The sequence below is a fragment of the Lynx canadensis genome, chromosome C2 (genome assembly GCF_007474595.2).
Source record: "Lynx canadensis isolate LIC74 chromosome C2, mLynCan4.pri.v2, whole genome shotgun sequence".
Lineage (NCBI taxonomy): Eukaryota > Metazoa > Chordata > Mammalia > Carnivora > Felidae > Lynx > Lynx canadensis.
This window is the reverse complement of record NC_044311.2, coordinates 26065324-26079999: the sequence shown is the minus strand read 5'-3', so window position 1 is coordinate 26079999 and position 14676 is coordinate 26065324. Positions and strand designations below refer to the sequence as shown.

The window sequence follows — 14676 nt, the reverse complement described above, 5'->3', positions numbered from 1 at the left end:
TCTGAGGGCCAAACTTCAAGCCAACTTGTGGGGACAGCAGCAGCTCCAGCTCAAATCACCCAGAGGCACCTAGAAAAGTCCTCAAGTATGTTTACCTTTACAACCGGCCACCCCACCCTTCCCAGCACCGCCCAAGCTGAGGCGACGTCTGGATGGTCAGCTCTCTTCCTTCTCCACTGCCAGGCCCCTGGGATATTAACTGACCCTCCCAGATAACCTGGGGGGGTCTCCAGGCCTCAACTCTGATGCCCCTCCATTCCAACAAAGCTGCCCCTGGCTCCCCAAAGGCCACACACATGCCTCTGAGTAACTACATGCCTGAATCCAGGAAACCCAAGCTTGGAGAGGGCAGGGAGCCTGTGTGTGAGGTTGTGTGGAGTGCCCTACGCAGGACTCAACCTATGGGGAGGTGGGGGGAGGATGCCCAGTATTGTCACACAAATATCTCCAGGCCAATGCCTACTGGAACCAGATCTCACCGAAGTACAGAAGTCCCAGCGTGGACCTTCTTCAAAGCACAACTGGAATCTCACAGGGCTTTCCCCAGTACACATGTGCACTCACTCATATGTCTGTCTCTCTTTCTCTCATACACACACACACACACACACACACACACACACCTTGAAGGAGAAAGTGCTCAGATGTGACAACACTGTCCTTTCAGAAAAGAACTTCTCTCTTGCCCTGACTTGTGCTAACAATTCATTAGAGAGAGGCCAGGCTGCTTCCAATTCACCTCTGCCTTTCCTCTCCCACCCTTGAGTTTCCAAGGACAAAACAGTCGGGTTTTTTGTTTTATTTTAAAGAGAAAGTGTTTGCTGGTTTCTGGGAGGGGGAAAAAGGCAGATTCTAGGTGCAGGCCTTATGCAAATTTGGGGAACACAGCTGGCCAGAATCAAATGCCTCTTCAAACCACCCCACCCAAGCAGTGAGAGAAAGAGTATGAGCATTTACAATTCACTGCCTTCACCTCCCTGGGGAAAGGGCAGGCTGAAAAGTCAGCTTTTGATTACTTGGAGCCAGAAAAGCTGTCCATGGGCAACTAGCCCTGATGCTGTCCTTCCTCCTCCTCTCTGACCATTTCCCAGCCCTACAACAGCCCGCAAGCAGGGGAGATCATGAAAACCACACACATCACGGTAAAAAATAAATGACTGGCAAGGAATATCGCTTGTTTTAACAAACACTTGAAAAAAGATAGCTCTGTGTAACATGCATTGCAAAAGTACATCAGCACATTTACACACCAAACGACACATTTCTCTGACTCCTGCGTCCACGGCTCACCCCGCCCCCAGGACACTGGGCACCCCCCACCCTTGCTGGTGCTCAGTAAGCCCAGCTTAGCACTGGCTGTTCCCTCTGGCTGGAATGCTCTTCCCCAACATGGCCGTGAGGTGCATTCTCTCCAGACATGCTTTCAGGGAAGCCTTTCGAACCCACCTTAGGTAACAATGCATCCTCCTGACTCCAAAATACCCACCCTGCGAGGCCCCTCCCTGCCTTATTTTTCTCCTCACGGCATATCACCAGGAAACCTACTGTGTATTTTCATTGTTTAACTGGAATTCTCTGCCCATTCTCTCCGTTGCTCTCTCCCCTTCGCTGTTCTCAGTACACAGTAGGTGCTCAGTAAGTACTCAAGCTGACTCATCAACATGTCTGGTGGGGGGGAGGAATAATACAACTTCTTAATTTGAAATATCAGGCTTATATCCCAGGGCTTTCTGGTTAAAAGGTTACTCCGTCAACGGCCTGGAAGTACGGGCCCTCTGATTTATATCAAGAGTGCAAAGGGGATACAACACTGTTTAAACAATGTCAGAGGTAAACCGTGGTTGCAGGAAGAGGCAGATATCCAAGTGACAACATGGCGGGTGGCTGGCACCCAAAGGCCTTTTGGTACTCTCCGATTTCAACAACCAACACAAGAGACGGGATATGGAGGTGAATCCAGGCCCCGCACCTCACCTACGGCTGCCCAGAGACAACCGTGCCACATTCTGAGTGAAGGAGCAGCTAACACAAACCTCATCACCAATCTGCTCCCACTGGAGTCCAAGTCAGGAGGGGTGCTGGGCGCTCCAGACCATAATTAAAAAGCAAAGGGAAAGGAAATGCAGAAGCCAAAGGCCCTCCCCTAGAGGCTCTGAAATTACGCGCAATCAATCCTCATTATTTGCAGATTCCATACTCATTAAAATTTCTAATTCCAAAATCAATACTGTCGGAGCTCCTGCAGTCATTCATGGACATGCCCAGTGGCCGCACTCCCACGTCCGTTTAGTGCCACACTTTTTGCCCTTTTGTGCTTTGTGTTGGGGAGTCAGCGGTTTTGTTTTGGTTTTAAGTTTATTTCGAGAGAGACAGAGCGCACCTGTGCGCACGAGTAGGGGAGGGGCAGAGAGAGAGAGAGAGAGAGAGAGAGAGGTTCCCAAGGAGGCTCCGTGCTGTCCCCCACGTGAGGCTCAGACTCACGATCAGGGAGATCATGACCTGACGCCGAAATCGAGAGTCAGATGCTCCCTAGGCAGCCAGCTGTCTCAAAGGCCCCCAAGCCCAGTGCTGACACGCTGGCTAGTGTTTAGTGCTCCTGAGCCCAAGAAGGCCGTGATGGGGCCTTAACAGAGAATGTCCGTGTGTTTAGGCAAGCTCTGTTCAGGCATGAGTCACAGCGCTGTTGCCTTTGAGCCCAACGTTAATGAATCAACAATGTGTACCAGACAGACTGTCTTTAAACAGCAACACACATAAAACAAGGTAACATATTGACTGGCTGACCAAAACTGTTGCGACCAGAGGCTCACGAGAGTGTAATACACGGTCAGGTTCCTGTGTGTGGGTCACAACACTCTGCGCCCCCCCAACCCCACTAGGAGCAACGGTTCGGCATCCACGCAAGCGAGTGATCACGGCGACTTTACAGAGAACTATCAGCATGAAGATGAGAACCAACCCCGTGTTAAAATGGCTGTTTCCTGCCCCACATCTTTGGGCACACTCCCCTCCTCCACCCCCACTGCTCACTCCATCTGCTTCCCTTCGCACAGGGACTCTCCCTCACCACAGGCTTCAGCTCAGGTGTCTTCCAGCGACCCCCCCCCCCCCACCCGTCCCCTGCCACATCACTCTTTGACCGCAGTTACTACAATCAGCAATTATTATCTACCTCTCGGTTCCTCACCCTCGGCTAAAATTAAACTCCCCGAAGGCGAGTCTAGTTCACCCGGGTATATGCAGCGGCCAACAGAGCGCCCGCCCCGAGCCTGGTGCCCAGGGCTTGACCGAAGGAACACAGCCCCCCCCACACACACATACACATCCTCTTCCCTCCAGGCTCCGGCAACATGACAAGTGTCAGGGTGCCCGCACGGAGGGTGAAATCTCAGTGCTCCTTAGTGAGTGTGACAGGAAACATCTAGCAGCCCTGGGGCCACGTGTAGCTATTAAGCACACAAACACAGCACCAATACAGCCCCCGTTGTGGGCTCTCAAGCACCAATACAGCCCCCGTTGTGATGTGCTGTAAGTGGAAAACATGCGCGAGAATTTGGAGACTACAAAGCTACACGTAAAACATCTCTTTACTTGTTTTGATATTGACAGTGTACGATGTTGGGCATTCTGGGCTACACAACACAGAGCAAAATTCATTTCGGCCGTTTACTTTCTAATGTGGCCACTAGGGAAGTTTTAATGCCTTCCATGGCTTGCATGATACTTCGGCGAGTCCATCTTGCTTGTAACAACACCAAGAAAAGGTCAGCCAGCAACACAGGCCAGCCCTGACCACCTCTCTTCACTGCTGCCTAGTGATCTCCAGAGCGAGGCAGGAAACACCTGTCCTGCAGCTTCCTGTGACAGACAAATACTTAAGTGTATTCAGAAAGAGGATTGTGAAATCAGAGTGAAAAGTTTATCAGGTGAACTAATTTTATATTCAGAAGGTTAGCACACCATATGGGGCTGTCTTGTTCATGACCCAAAAAAAGCGGAGTACAGGCAGACAAATTTTGTCAAAGAAAGCAAGCAATCGTTTGCAAAAACAAAAAAAAAAAAAAAACAACAAGACTATTTCCAACTTGTCTACTCCTACTTGGAATGGAAGAACATGAGAGCTAGCAGGCATGTGGAAAATGACCAGCCTCTGCCACATCACAGAACCAGTAGGCCCAGTACCCCCACATCCTCATCTGGTGAGGAGGGAGACCCCCAACTTCCAAGACTGTGCTCTCCAGAAATTTCTATGATGATGGAACTGTTCTCTGCTCTGCCCAATATGGTGGCTACTAGGCTCCTGAGAGGCGGCTACGCTGACTGAATTTTTAATCTTGTATCATTTAAAAAAAATTTTTTTTAATGTTTTTATTTATTTCTGAGACAGAGAGAGACAGAGCATGAATGGGGGAGGGGCAGAGAGAGGGGGAGACACAGAATCGGAAACAGGCTCCAGGCTCCAAGCCATCAGCCCAGAGCCCGACGCGGGGCTCGAACTCACGGACCGCGAGATCGTGACCTGAGCTGAAGTCGGACACTTAACCGACTGAGCCACCCAGGCGCCCCTAATCTTGTATCATTTTAATTAATTTAAAATTAAATAGCCACACACGGCCAGTGACCACCACACTGGACAGCACGGTTCTAGGCGGCCGTAACAGGAGGAGACACAGCTTGTGAAAACCCTTTGTAAACTCTACAGCCCTGCAGAAATGGTAGGGTTTTTGTCGTTGAATATTATTAGAAATGTGAGATTCTGAGAGATTTCAATTGCCCAAAGAGCCTCAACTCATCAGCAGTCAAAACATTTTAAATAAACATGCAGGTTTTACTTCACAAGGGGGGAGAAGGGCAGCCAGGGTTCATGGATACATACAATCAGAATAGAGGGGTTGGCGATAACCCTTCACACACAACTCAGAAAACAAGCTTTTCATCTTTTTTTTTTTTTTTGCCACACCCAGATTTGGTGCCTCCGGGCCTAGCCATGCAGCCAGAAGTCAAGACTGCCAGCGTATTCCCAGTAGATTATTCCTATCTCCCCCACCCTCATTCTTAGGGACCAGATGTTTCCTGCCCTTTCCGGTGACCTTCCCTGCTATTTCTCCTGCTACAGAAACGGTCCTCCCAATAGCTCCCTGCATCCCTTCAACTCTGACAGAATCATTCACAGGCTCTCAGATACATGCGGGGCTTGTTCAAATTTGCTGATGGATGGTAAAACCAACCACTACTAAAAAGGGCTGGGGACTAATTGGTAGTTGTGAAGAATGCTCATCTGTTTACACTCACGTTGGAAGATGCTCATGAAATTCAAATCAAGTTCTAGTCTCTCCCAAGATTCTTCCCAGCAGGAAAGCCCTTCCAGTGTAAACAGCTTTTCCTTACCATTAAGATAATTACATTCTACACGCAAGCAGACAATAAAGAAATGAGCAGGGAAATGGAAGGGGAGTGAATTTTTAGGACAGAAAGTCAAAAACGGCAGAAGTCTAAGGAAATACGCAATGTTTCCAAGTACAAACGTAAGGAACCCCCCGAAAATATTTAAGAGATTCTGTGAACTCATTCGTTCTTCTCTATGAAACAATGCAGCTAATTCTCCCCTCCATCCTTTCAAGCTTTTCCACAAGACACATGAACTTCAAGGCTCCACACAGCCCCTGGTTTTGGCCCCACGGAGCTCCCATGATGAAAAACATGTGAAATAGGATCCACATGTGTTCCACCCACACACTGGGCTCAGCAGCGTATTTTATTCTGTCAGACAGCGGGCTGTTGCTCAACTCCATGGAGGGGACGCCAGCAGTCATCCTCCAGCTATTAAAACAAAATCAAGCAGCCTCGTGTCAGCAGGACTGACACTACCTCACCAGGAACCAGGGACCCAGCCTTCTGTACCTCAAGTTCAGTCTCCCGTCTGTTGATGTCATCCGTGGATTGATTTAACTTCTCCAGTTCTCCCTAGTGAAGAGAAGAGGGGGGGAAAAGATTGAAACGATTTGTCTTTTGTTTCCAGTAGGACTGAGCTCATTCTCTGCAAAAGTACTCCAGCACAATTTGTAGGAAGAGGGACAAGTCAATATTAATTCTCAAGGAAAATAGCTGAGCCTTGGCTGGAAAAGCAAATGAACGTCGGTATTTCTGAAATCTTTTTCTCGATGGTGTCCTTTCAAAAATGTCTTAAGGTCCTAGGAATTTTTTTCTTAGAAGGTCAAGTATTTATTCCAGGTACGTGCCTTCAGGTAAGCCCACCTGTTACAAATGGTTTAAGAGTCAAATCAAAACAGTACCTTCTGCCTTACAGGAAAAACTATGCAGGAAAGACAGGATAAGAGAAAATAAACAAGGCCAAGCCAAAACTCTAAACCCAGTGAAACGATGTAGATCAAGGGTAGAATTCTGGCATTAACTCCTTAATGGTTATTTTTCTAGAGATGAAAATCTTTTCAAACAGCCAGTTAAAGCCTCCTAGCTGTTTTTAACAAAACAAAAATAACTTTAATCCTGATCCTTAATATTTCTAAACTAACATTTTGTAAAAAGTACCCAGCACAACTTAACTCATTTTACTCTGCAGACAAAGGATCCTGTTAACAGAAATCCTGCACCAGGAAAACAAGATTTAGTAGTCTAAACTAGTGATTTTAATTAATAGAATCCCTAACGAAAAGATTTTTCCACCTGATCTTTATCTTGCTAATCTGCCAAAACAATTCATTTAAATGGCAACAGCTGAGTTAAATGAGCTTTTAATTGATCTGTGCACTGAAAAACCAATTAGGGCTCCAGAAATTGCGGCGCATGGTTAAAAGCAATATATATATATTCAATGATTTATGAAAAGAGGCGAAAAACCAGTCTTGGAAAGGGATTTGCCGTGCTTTTTGCCTAGAGGGTGAGGAGGTTAAGCTGTCACTCCTAGATCTTGGCTTGGAAATTGTTTTTTAATCATCTCCCTCAGAAATGGAGGCACAGAGAGCCAGGCCAATCCCCTCGCCTTCTCCCCGCGTCAGCTTTGCGCATCAGTTGTCCCCGATTTCTGTTCACACCCCGATTTCTGTTCACACCCCGACCCCGTAACAAGGAAAAGCTGGGTTTTCAACCATTCGCAGCCAAGCGGAGGTCTGAGCCTGTGGTGACAATAAGCCCTTTGCTAACAATGCATCAGAGGAGGCGGAAGATGGCTCAGGCCGGGCACCTCCGCCAGGTGAGGACTCGCAACCGGGCCACGGTGCCAGCCCACGCTGCAGGGGCGGACAACGCCCACGGTGCCCAGGCCCACGCGGGCCGGGCGACCCCTCTGCCCCCAGCCCCGAGGCTGCGCGACGACCGCAGCTAGCCTGGCCGGCGGGGGCCGGGGGGGGGGGTGGGGGAGGACCCCAACACCCGCAGGGTGCCCCCGCCCCCTTTTTCCCTTTGTTGCACATCCGCCCGAACCACTGGGCAGGCTGCGGCGACCCCCAGGTCCGGCGGGGGTCTGCGGGGGATCCCCGCGATACAGTCAGGCCGCATCCACGCGGGCACTGCTGCCTCCCCACGAACCCGGTAAAACTGGGAATTCAGACCCTCTCTTCTCCCCCCCGGGGCTACGTAGCCACCATTCCCCCGGACCGCAGGCACCGGGGGCTGCGAGGCCAGCGCCAAGTGTAGATGCCCACCACCGCGGCGCCCCCCGCGCGCCCTACCTGGATCCGGGGGTCCACCTCTTCTTCCTCCTCCAGCCCCTGTTCCATCCCCTCTTCCTCCTCCTCCTCCAAGTCCCGGGCGGACGGCGGGAGCTCTGCCGGCTCCTCGGAGCGGCTCCGCTTCAGCGCCGCGTCCATGCGGGCAGCCGGAACGCCGACCGCGCGGCGGACTTCGGAGCGTCCGGAGGGGCGGCGGTCGCCGCAGGCTCGGCCAGAGCCGACTCGCCCCGGTCCCGGCACGGTCCCGAGGCGCCGCGGCCGACACCAGGGAGGCGCCGCTCGCCGATGCGGATCCCGCCGGCCCGGGCTGAGCGGAGGAAATGGGCGCGGCCGCCCCCTTTCTGCCGAGGCCGTCAGCGCAGCGGCGCCCGCTCCGCCCTCGCCCCGGCGGGCCGCCCTCGGCGCTGTGACTGTTCCGCCGCCGGTCCCAGCCGCCCAGGTCTCCGTCACAAAAACCCCAGCTCCCTGAAAACCCTCAGGGTGGTGGGACAGGAGAGCCTTCCCCCTTCTGTCAACTTAGCGGGCGGGTTTATCACAAAGTACGCAACGTTGGCCGCCTGCTTTCGGGGTAGCTCCGTACAGCCAAGGCAAACTGACTGTATGGAAGGAAAGTTTGGGGTATTTCCACGGCCTGAAGTCACCTTGGGAAGCTTGTGACCCTGGACCAGTTTCAAGACGCACTCAAATCCCCGTATGCCTCCAAAGCACGTTTCTCCCCTTGGGTGGACCTTGGGAATTGTATTTGAAGGGTTCCCCCAGAAACGGAAATGAAACATACGCTCACATAGACACAGAAGTACAGAGGGAAGCTAGGTGCCCGCGCGTTCATGGGTTCCTTGTCCAAAGGCTCCGTGGCCCCCGCTGTGCGGAGCTCCATACCCAAACACCTGTGCTCTCATAGTTGTGGGATTGGCCTACCTGAATAGCCACCAAGCACGGAAAATCCAGCGATGATCATGGATGTGGTTGGTTGGGTACAGCCTTCTCCAGGTGGCAACAGGTGTAACCTCCTGTTAATGGGCACACTCTGGCCAAGGATTTAGGAACAAGTAGGGAGCATGAGCTCCCCTGGCAAACTCAGCATCATGAGGCGGAAGAAGGAAGGGACGCTTCTGTGCTTTTATGAAATGTCAGGACCACTGTGATGTCAAGGGAGCGCAAGTTCAGATGGCCTTAGCAAAGCAGACAAGGACATTGCCACTGGCCACTGCTAATGACTCTGTCACTACAAAAATGCACAATGTGTACACGTTCTACACGGGCTTGTGGCCCATTAGCTCTGTGACTTTGGAGGGCACACTTGCTTGAGAACAAAGCTTATTGAGAGCCTATCTTTAAAGCCACCTTTGGGGGAGCCTGGGTGGCTCACTCGGTTGAGCCTCCGACTTCAGCTCGGGTCATGATCTCACGGTCTGTGAGTTCAAGCCCCGTGTCCGGCTCTGTGCTGACAGCTCAGAGCCTGGAGCCTGCTTCGGGTTCTGTGTCTCCCTCTCTCTCTGCCCCTCCCCCGCTCAGGCTCTGTCTGTCTCTCTCTCTCTCTGTCAAAAATAAACATTAAAAAAAAATTTTTTTTAAGCCACCTTTGGAAAACCTGCTTATGATGGCTTCATCAGAAGCTACATTGGGGGTTACTCCTTGGGCAAGGCACTAGCCTGCACACGATGCTGGCACTGTGGTCTACTGTGAAAGGAGATTGGTTCCGTCTCCTGGAGGTAATGCAGGTGTATGCCCAAGGTTTGGCCCTGAGACGGTCACATCTGTTCATTGTTCTTAAAAATCAATAGAGCGGCAACAATTCTTTGAGTGAAGTCCTGAAACCCCTTGCTAAAAACATAGTTGCTTTTGATTTTCCAGTGATGGATGAAGGCAGGGACAAGATGTCCGTTAAGGGTCACTTTGGGACACGAGAACCACCAATGCTTCCCCGGTGGCTTGGAATTGAGCTATAGCTGAGCAGGTCTATCCTGTGAATAAAATGAGAGACAGAGGTTGAAAACAAGAAAAGTGGGATCAATCCTGACTCTTAAATGCTTCTTGGTTGGTGGAAACCCAGACTTCCCGTTCCGAACAGCAACCTCCAAAATACATTCCTATTTAAGCTTCGATCTGACAGCAATAGTGATTCAAAATGGCACCACAGACGTGGGTAAACTACTGCAGAACATTTTTTGTTGTACGTTTAGGAGGACTGCACCAGTCATAGCATGAATCCCAGTAGCGTTCTGAAGTTAAAATGAGGAAAATCAATCACAGCACGACTATATATTTATTGGTACGTAAGTGCATAGGAAATGAAGCAGGGAATGAACCGAGGGTGACAAGCTGTGGAGGTCCTCTTTGAGCCAAGATCAGAGAGAAACAAGCAAGTGAACCCTGCGTGCCTTCGCGGAGAGAGCGCTCCAGCCACAGAAGCTGCGTGTGCAGAACCCCCTGGGTGAAACTCTGCCTCAGGTGCTAGAGAGCCAGGGACGCAGAATCTGAGATGAGGAGGTGGGTAGACCAAGGAAGGCCATGACATGGCAAGAAGCTTGGATTGTACTGAGCAACATGTAGTCACTCTGGTTAAAGCGTGGGGACTAGACCGGGGACACAAGGAGGTGAGTTAGGCTGCTGGTCTAGCGGTGGCAGGGGAGAGACGCCCCCACTGGTTGCTTCCCTTTTCAGTGGAATTGCCAACACGATCAGCAGCTGAGGATAAGGGTGAGCTTGGAACAACGCTGGAGGCTGGCGGAGAGACCCTGAAACCGCTGTCCAGGAGAGCTGGAAAGTGGGTTGACTAGCGGGTTATATTATCATTTCCAGGCTGTACTGAGGACCCACCCGTGGTTTAGGATGCTCAGTGAGACCAGTCAGCAAGGAGGAGTGGTTTTTCCCACTCAAGCTCAGCTTCCAGACACAGGTGGAAAGTAGTGGGAACACCAGATTTAACCAGGGTTGAGCTTATTTAACCAAGTTCTTACAATGGTGGGGGCAGGGGCGGGGGCGGGAAAGAAGCGTCAGGGGGTTGAGGGCGACTGCAGGTGTAACAACTTTAATGATGGCCCACGGAATCGAAACTGGATCGAATAGGGAATACAGGCATGAGGGGGTGAGGGAGAGATCATGAAAATACCAGGGAGTGATGATGAAGCCCTAAATCAAGGGCTAGAAAGAGGGAGTGAATTTGAGACCGTGTGGAAGTTGGTGGCTAATAACACCCGGAGGGAGGCGAGTTCAAGATGATTCCAGAGTTTCTGGTTTGAGTGATTGGATGACACCATTAATTAGGACCTATGTACCTATGCTACCGGGGATCACCGGTTTGTTTTTTTTAGAACATACTGATTTGAAAAGAAAACCCCTGAAAGCTCAAGTCTCTGTTGTATTTGGAAATTAGGATCCAGGTTATCTGAGGGTTGAACAGAACTCGCCTGAAGTTCTTTCTCATAACCTCCATATACCTCCCTGCCTTAGCAAGCGTGTTACAGTTCGTCTGATCTTCGAGGATTATGCAGGTTGTGTTTCTGACAGCTGCTGCCCTCCAGGAAGCGGAGGCCCGGGGAAAACCTTTTCTTTTTGAGACGCTCACGGATGGTTATGGGAACAAGAATTCTATCTGAACTGGGTCCAAATGCCAGCCCGTACCATTTGTGAACTGACTTTGGACAAGTTGTTTATTCTCCCTGAACCTCAGTATCCCCACCTGTAAGATAAGGGATACTGTCAGACGTCACGAAGATTAGATGAAATGGTATTTGCAGAATTATAGGCATATAACAAAACTTTAATTCCTGGTGATTCTCGTGTCTCTGTTCTCTTCCTCTGCCCCATGCCTTAAGCCTAAGGGAATCAGTTATTTTACACAAGAGATTTGTTTTAATGTTTTTTAAAGTGAAATTTGCAAGCTAAAGTGGTCAGCAACATTCACTGTTGGAACATGTACATGATAAAATCATAGTGTCTTCCTATCTGGGGAGACACAGCCCCCACAAAAATTGTGCAACTGTATGAGTCCCTCAGTGTGAAGTTAAGGCACTTTCTGTCAAATTTTTAATTTTTTTTTAATGTTTATTTTTGAGACAGAGCATGAGCAAGGGAGGGGCAGAGAAAGAGGGAGACACAGAAGCTGAAACAGGCTGCAGGCTCTGAGCGGTCAGCACAGAACCTGATGTGGGGCTCGAACCCACGAATCGCAAGATCATGACCTGAGCTGAAGTCAGACGCTCAACCGACTGAGCCACCCAGGCGACCCTTTCTGTCAAATTTCAATGCTATTTAATGAAGATTCCCTGCAACGCCAATTTTTTTTTTCTTTAATGCTTTGCACTTGCTTCTTAACCCCTATAAGGTGGGGAGGGGGCGGGGGATTGAAAACTTCTCTTTGGAACTAGGGGCACCTGGGTGGCAAAATCAGTTGGGCATCTGACTCTTAATTTTAGCTCAGGTCGTGATCCCGGGTTGTGGGATTGAGTCCTGCATCCCACATGCATCCCACATCCCTCCATGCCCAGCATGGAGCCTGCTTAGGATTCTCTCTCTCCCTCTCACTCTCCCCACCCCCACCCCCGAATGCTTTGCAACTTCTTCTTAACCCCTATAGAATAGAGAATTGCTCTTCTGAACTAAAAAGAAATGAATCTCCAGGGTGCCTAGGTGGCTCAGTCGGTTAAGCATTTGACTCTTGGTTTTGGCTCAGATCATGATCTCATGGTTTCATGGGTTAGAGCCCCACATCGGGCTCTGTGCTGGCAGAGCACGCGCTCGCGCTCTCTCTCTCTCTCTCTCTCTCTCCCTCTCTCCCTGCCCCACTCATACCATGTCTCTCTCAAAATAAATTAAAAAAAAAAAGAAATGAATCTGCATTCACACCACATTCTGGTAGCAGTGACTGAAGAAACTGACAATCAGCATCTTCTCTGGGCCAACCTGTAATCTTTACATGGTGCCTTTGGCCAAGGATTGCAAACTGGGAGCTACTGGCTGGATCAGATCCTAGGGCATGTGTGGTCTGGCTGACACAGTGCTTTAAATATTTGAGCCCACAGTTAAAACACAAGCAATACAAATGAAAACTCAGACTTCTCTACTTGGCAGGAGTCTGAAGGGGACATGGGGAGCGGGTGACCTTTTAAAAAGGGCAACCTTGGAGTCGAACCTCAGAGTCCTATTGACAGACTGGCTCCTACCAGCAGGCTGCACACAGGTGAAACCCCACTTTCCCCCCAGCACCCAGGCGGGAAGCTGGTTCCCTCTGCTTTTCTCCCACTCTCTCTTCTCTCCCCACGGACCCCAAAGGATCATGGCACGGGGCAAGATGGAAGAAAATTTTAAAGTAGACTTCCAAACCCTTCAACACTACTTTTTGGCCCCAGATGACTGGTTGTCAGAACTCAAGGAGCTACAGAAGCCAGTTCTTGGAAACGTATCAGGACTTCCACAGTAACAAGGCATTTGTTTAATTCCACGATTCAGTGACATCAGTCGGTTGCCAAATTGTCTTGCACTGTGGCCACTCCCCTCTAATGAGAACCTTTATTTGTGTCCTGAATCGAATTACACTCAAGCCTCTGGGCCCAGATGAATCACAGGCCAGAGTACTTACAGAACCCAGGAAGAGACTTTCAATGTTTATCTGTGATCTTAGGGGACCTGCAGATATTTAAAATGGTGCCGGGGTTCCTAGGTGGCTCAGGTCATGATCTTGTGGTCCGTGAGTTCAAGCCCCACGTCGGGATCTGTGCTAGCAGCTCAGATCCTGGAGCCTGATTCTGATTCTGCGTCTCCCTGTCTCTCTGCCCCTCCCCCACTTGCACTCTTGTCTCTCTCAAAAATAAATAAGCATTTTAAAAAAATGTAAATAAATAAATTAAATGGTGCTGGAATCTTGGAGACAGAAAAGGTGTTCCATTAAAAAGAAGGAAGAAGTTTCCATACCCTGGGAACTAGTAAGCAGAGCAGATTGTAGGCATGATTCTAGAATGGACTTTCAAGGGGAAAAGGCATTCGTGTGTCACTGGAAGAAAAATGATTGATCACTGTGACCCAGCTTGGGTTACCCAAGAACAAATCATGTCAGCCTTGCCCTCATTTACTTATTCCACAAGTTTATGAGTCAATGCGACGAAGGAAACATGCAAGACAGAAGATCTTCATTGTTCAAAGATAATTGATACAGGAAAAGGCCACTTAAATAAATCTACTTATAAAGGAAACCAAAATTTCATATTAAATCATGAAAAAGGTTTTTATTGGGACACTAGCCTGCAAAATGAAACTTAAAATTATGAAATAAGGGTTTTTTTTTTTTCTATTTTAAAAACCATTTAGTCTATAGATATTTACTGAACATCTATTAGGTGATGGTCTCTGACAATGAAGATACAGCAGTGAACAAACTAGACAAAATCCCTGCCTTCATTGGGGTTTATAGTGTAAGGGAAGATAGAGAAAATGTTTTAAATACATAAATAAGCAAAATAGTTGCAGTTAACAATGACAGTGCTATGTCGAAAAACGTCAGATAACCAAATAAAGAAGGCTGGAGGGGGGGCTGCCTTGGAAGGGAGGTAGAGAAGGCCTCTGGGGACACGATATTCTAGCTGAGATTTGATGACAAGAAGGTGTCAGGCAGGAAACAGTAAAGAATGTCCAGACAATGGGGGACCCTGAGGAGGGAGCCCACTGGACAGCTGATGCAGTGGCTGGAGACTGAGGAGGACGGGGGTGTTGAAATTGACATGCCAGGCATGGGAACAAATCAGATGACGTGAGGCCAGGGAGGCCATGGGAAGGAGTTTGGATTTTATTGTAAATGTGATGAGAAGCCACTGGAGGGATTTAAGTTGTGGAATGATGAAATACAATCCATATGTTTAAAGACTGGCTGTGGCTGCCATGTGCAAATGGGATGGCCATGAAGGCAAGGGCAGGAGCAGGAACATCAGTTACGGGCCTGCCTTGGGGGTCCCCAGTGAGAGGTGGCCACTCGGCTAGGTCGTGGTGAGGAGGC

The 14676-nt window shown here is 49.5% G+C and overlaps 1 protein-coding gene across 1 annotated transcript in view; it reads right to left on the bottom strand.

Moving 5' to 3' along the window:
- SH3BP5 (SH3 domain binding protein 5) overlaps nucleotides 1-7964 on the bottom strand; it is a 77277-nt gene extending 69313 nt beyond the window's left edge. Inside the window, exons 1-2 of the mRNA XM_030328912.1 lie at nucleotides 7689-7964; nucleotides 5902-5964 (exon numbers count right to left, since the gene is read on the bottom strand). Coding sequence (XP_030184772.1) covers nucleotides 5902-5964; nucleotides 7689-7826 — 201 coding nt within the window. The 5' untranslated portion in view covers nucleotides 7827-7964. The remainder of the gene's footprint in view (nucleotides 1-5901; nucleotides 5965-7688) is intronic.
- Nucleotides 7965-14676: the final 6712 nt, after the last annotated feature.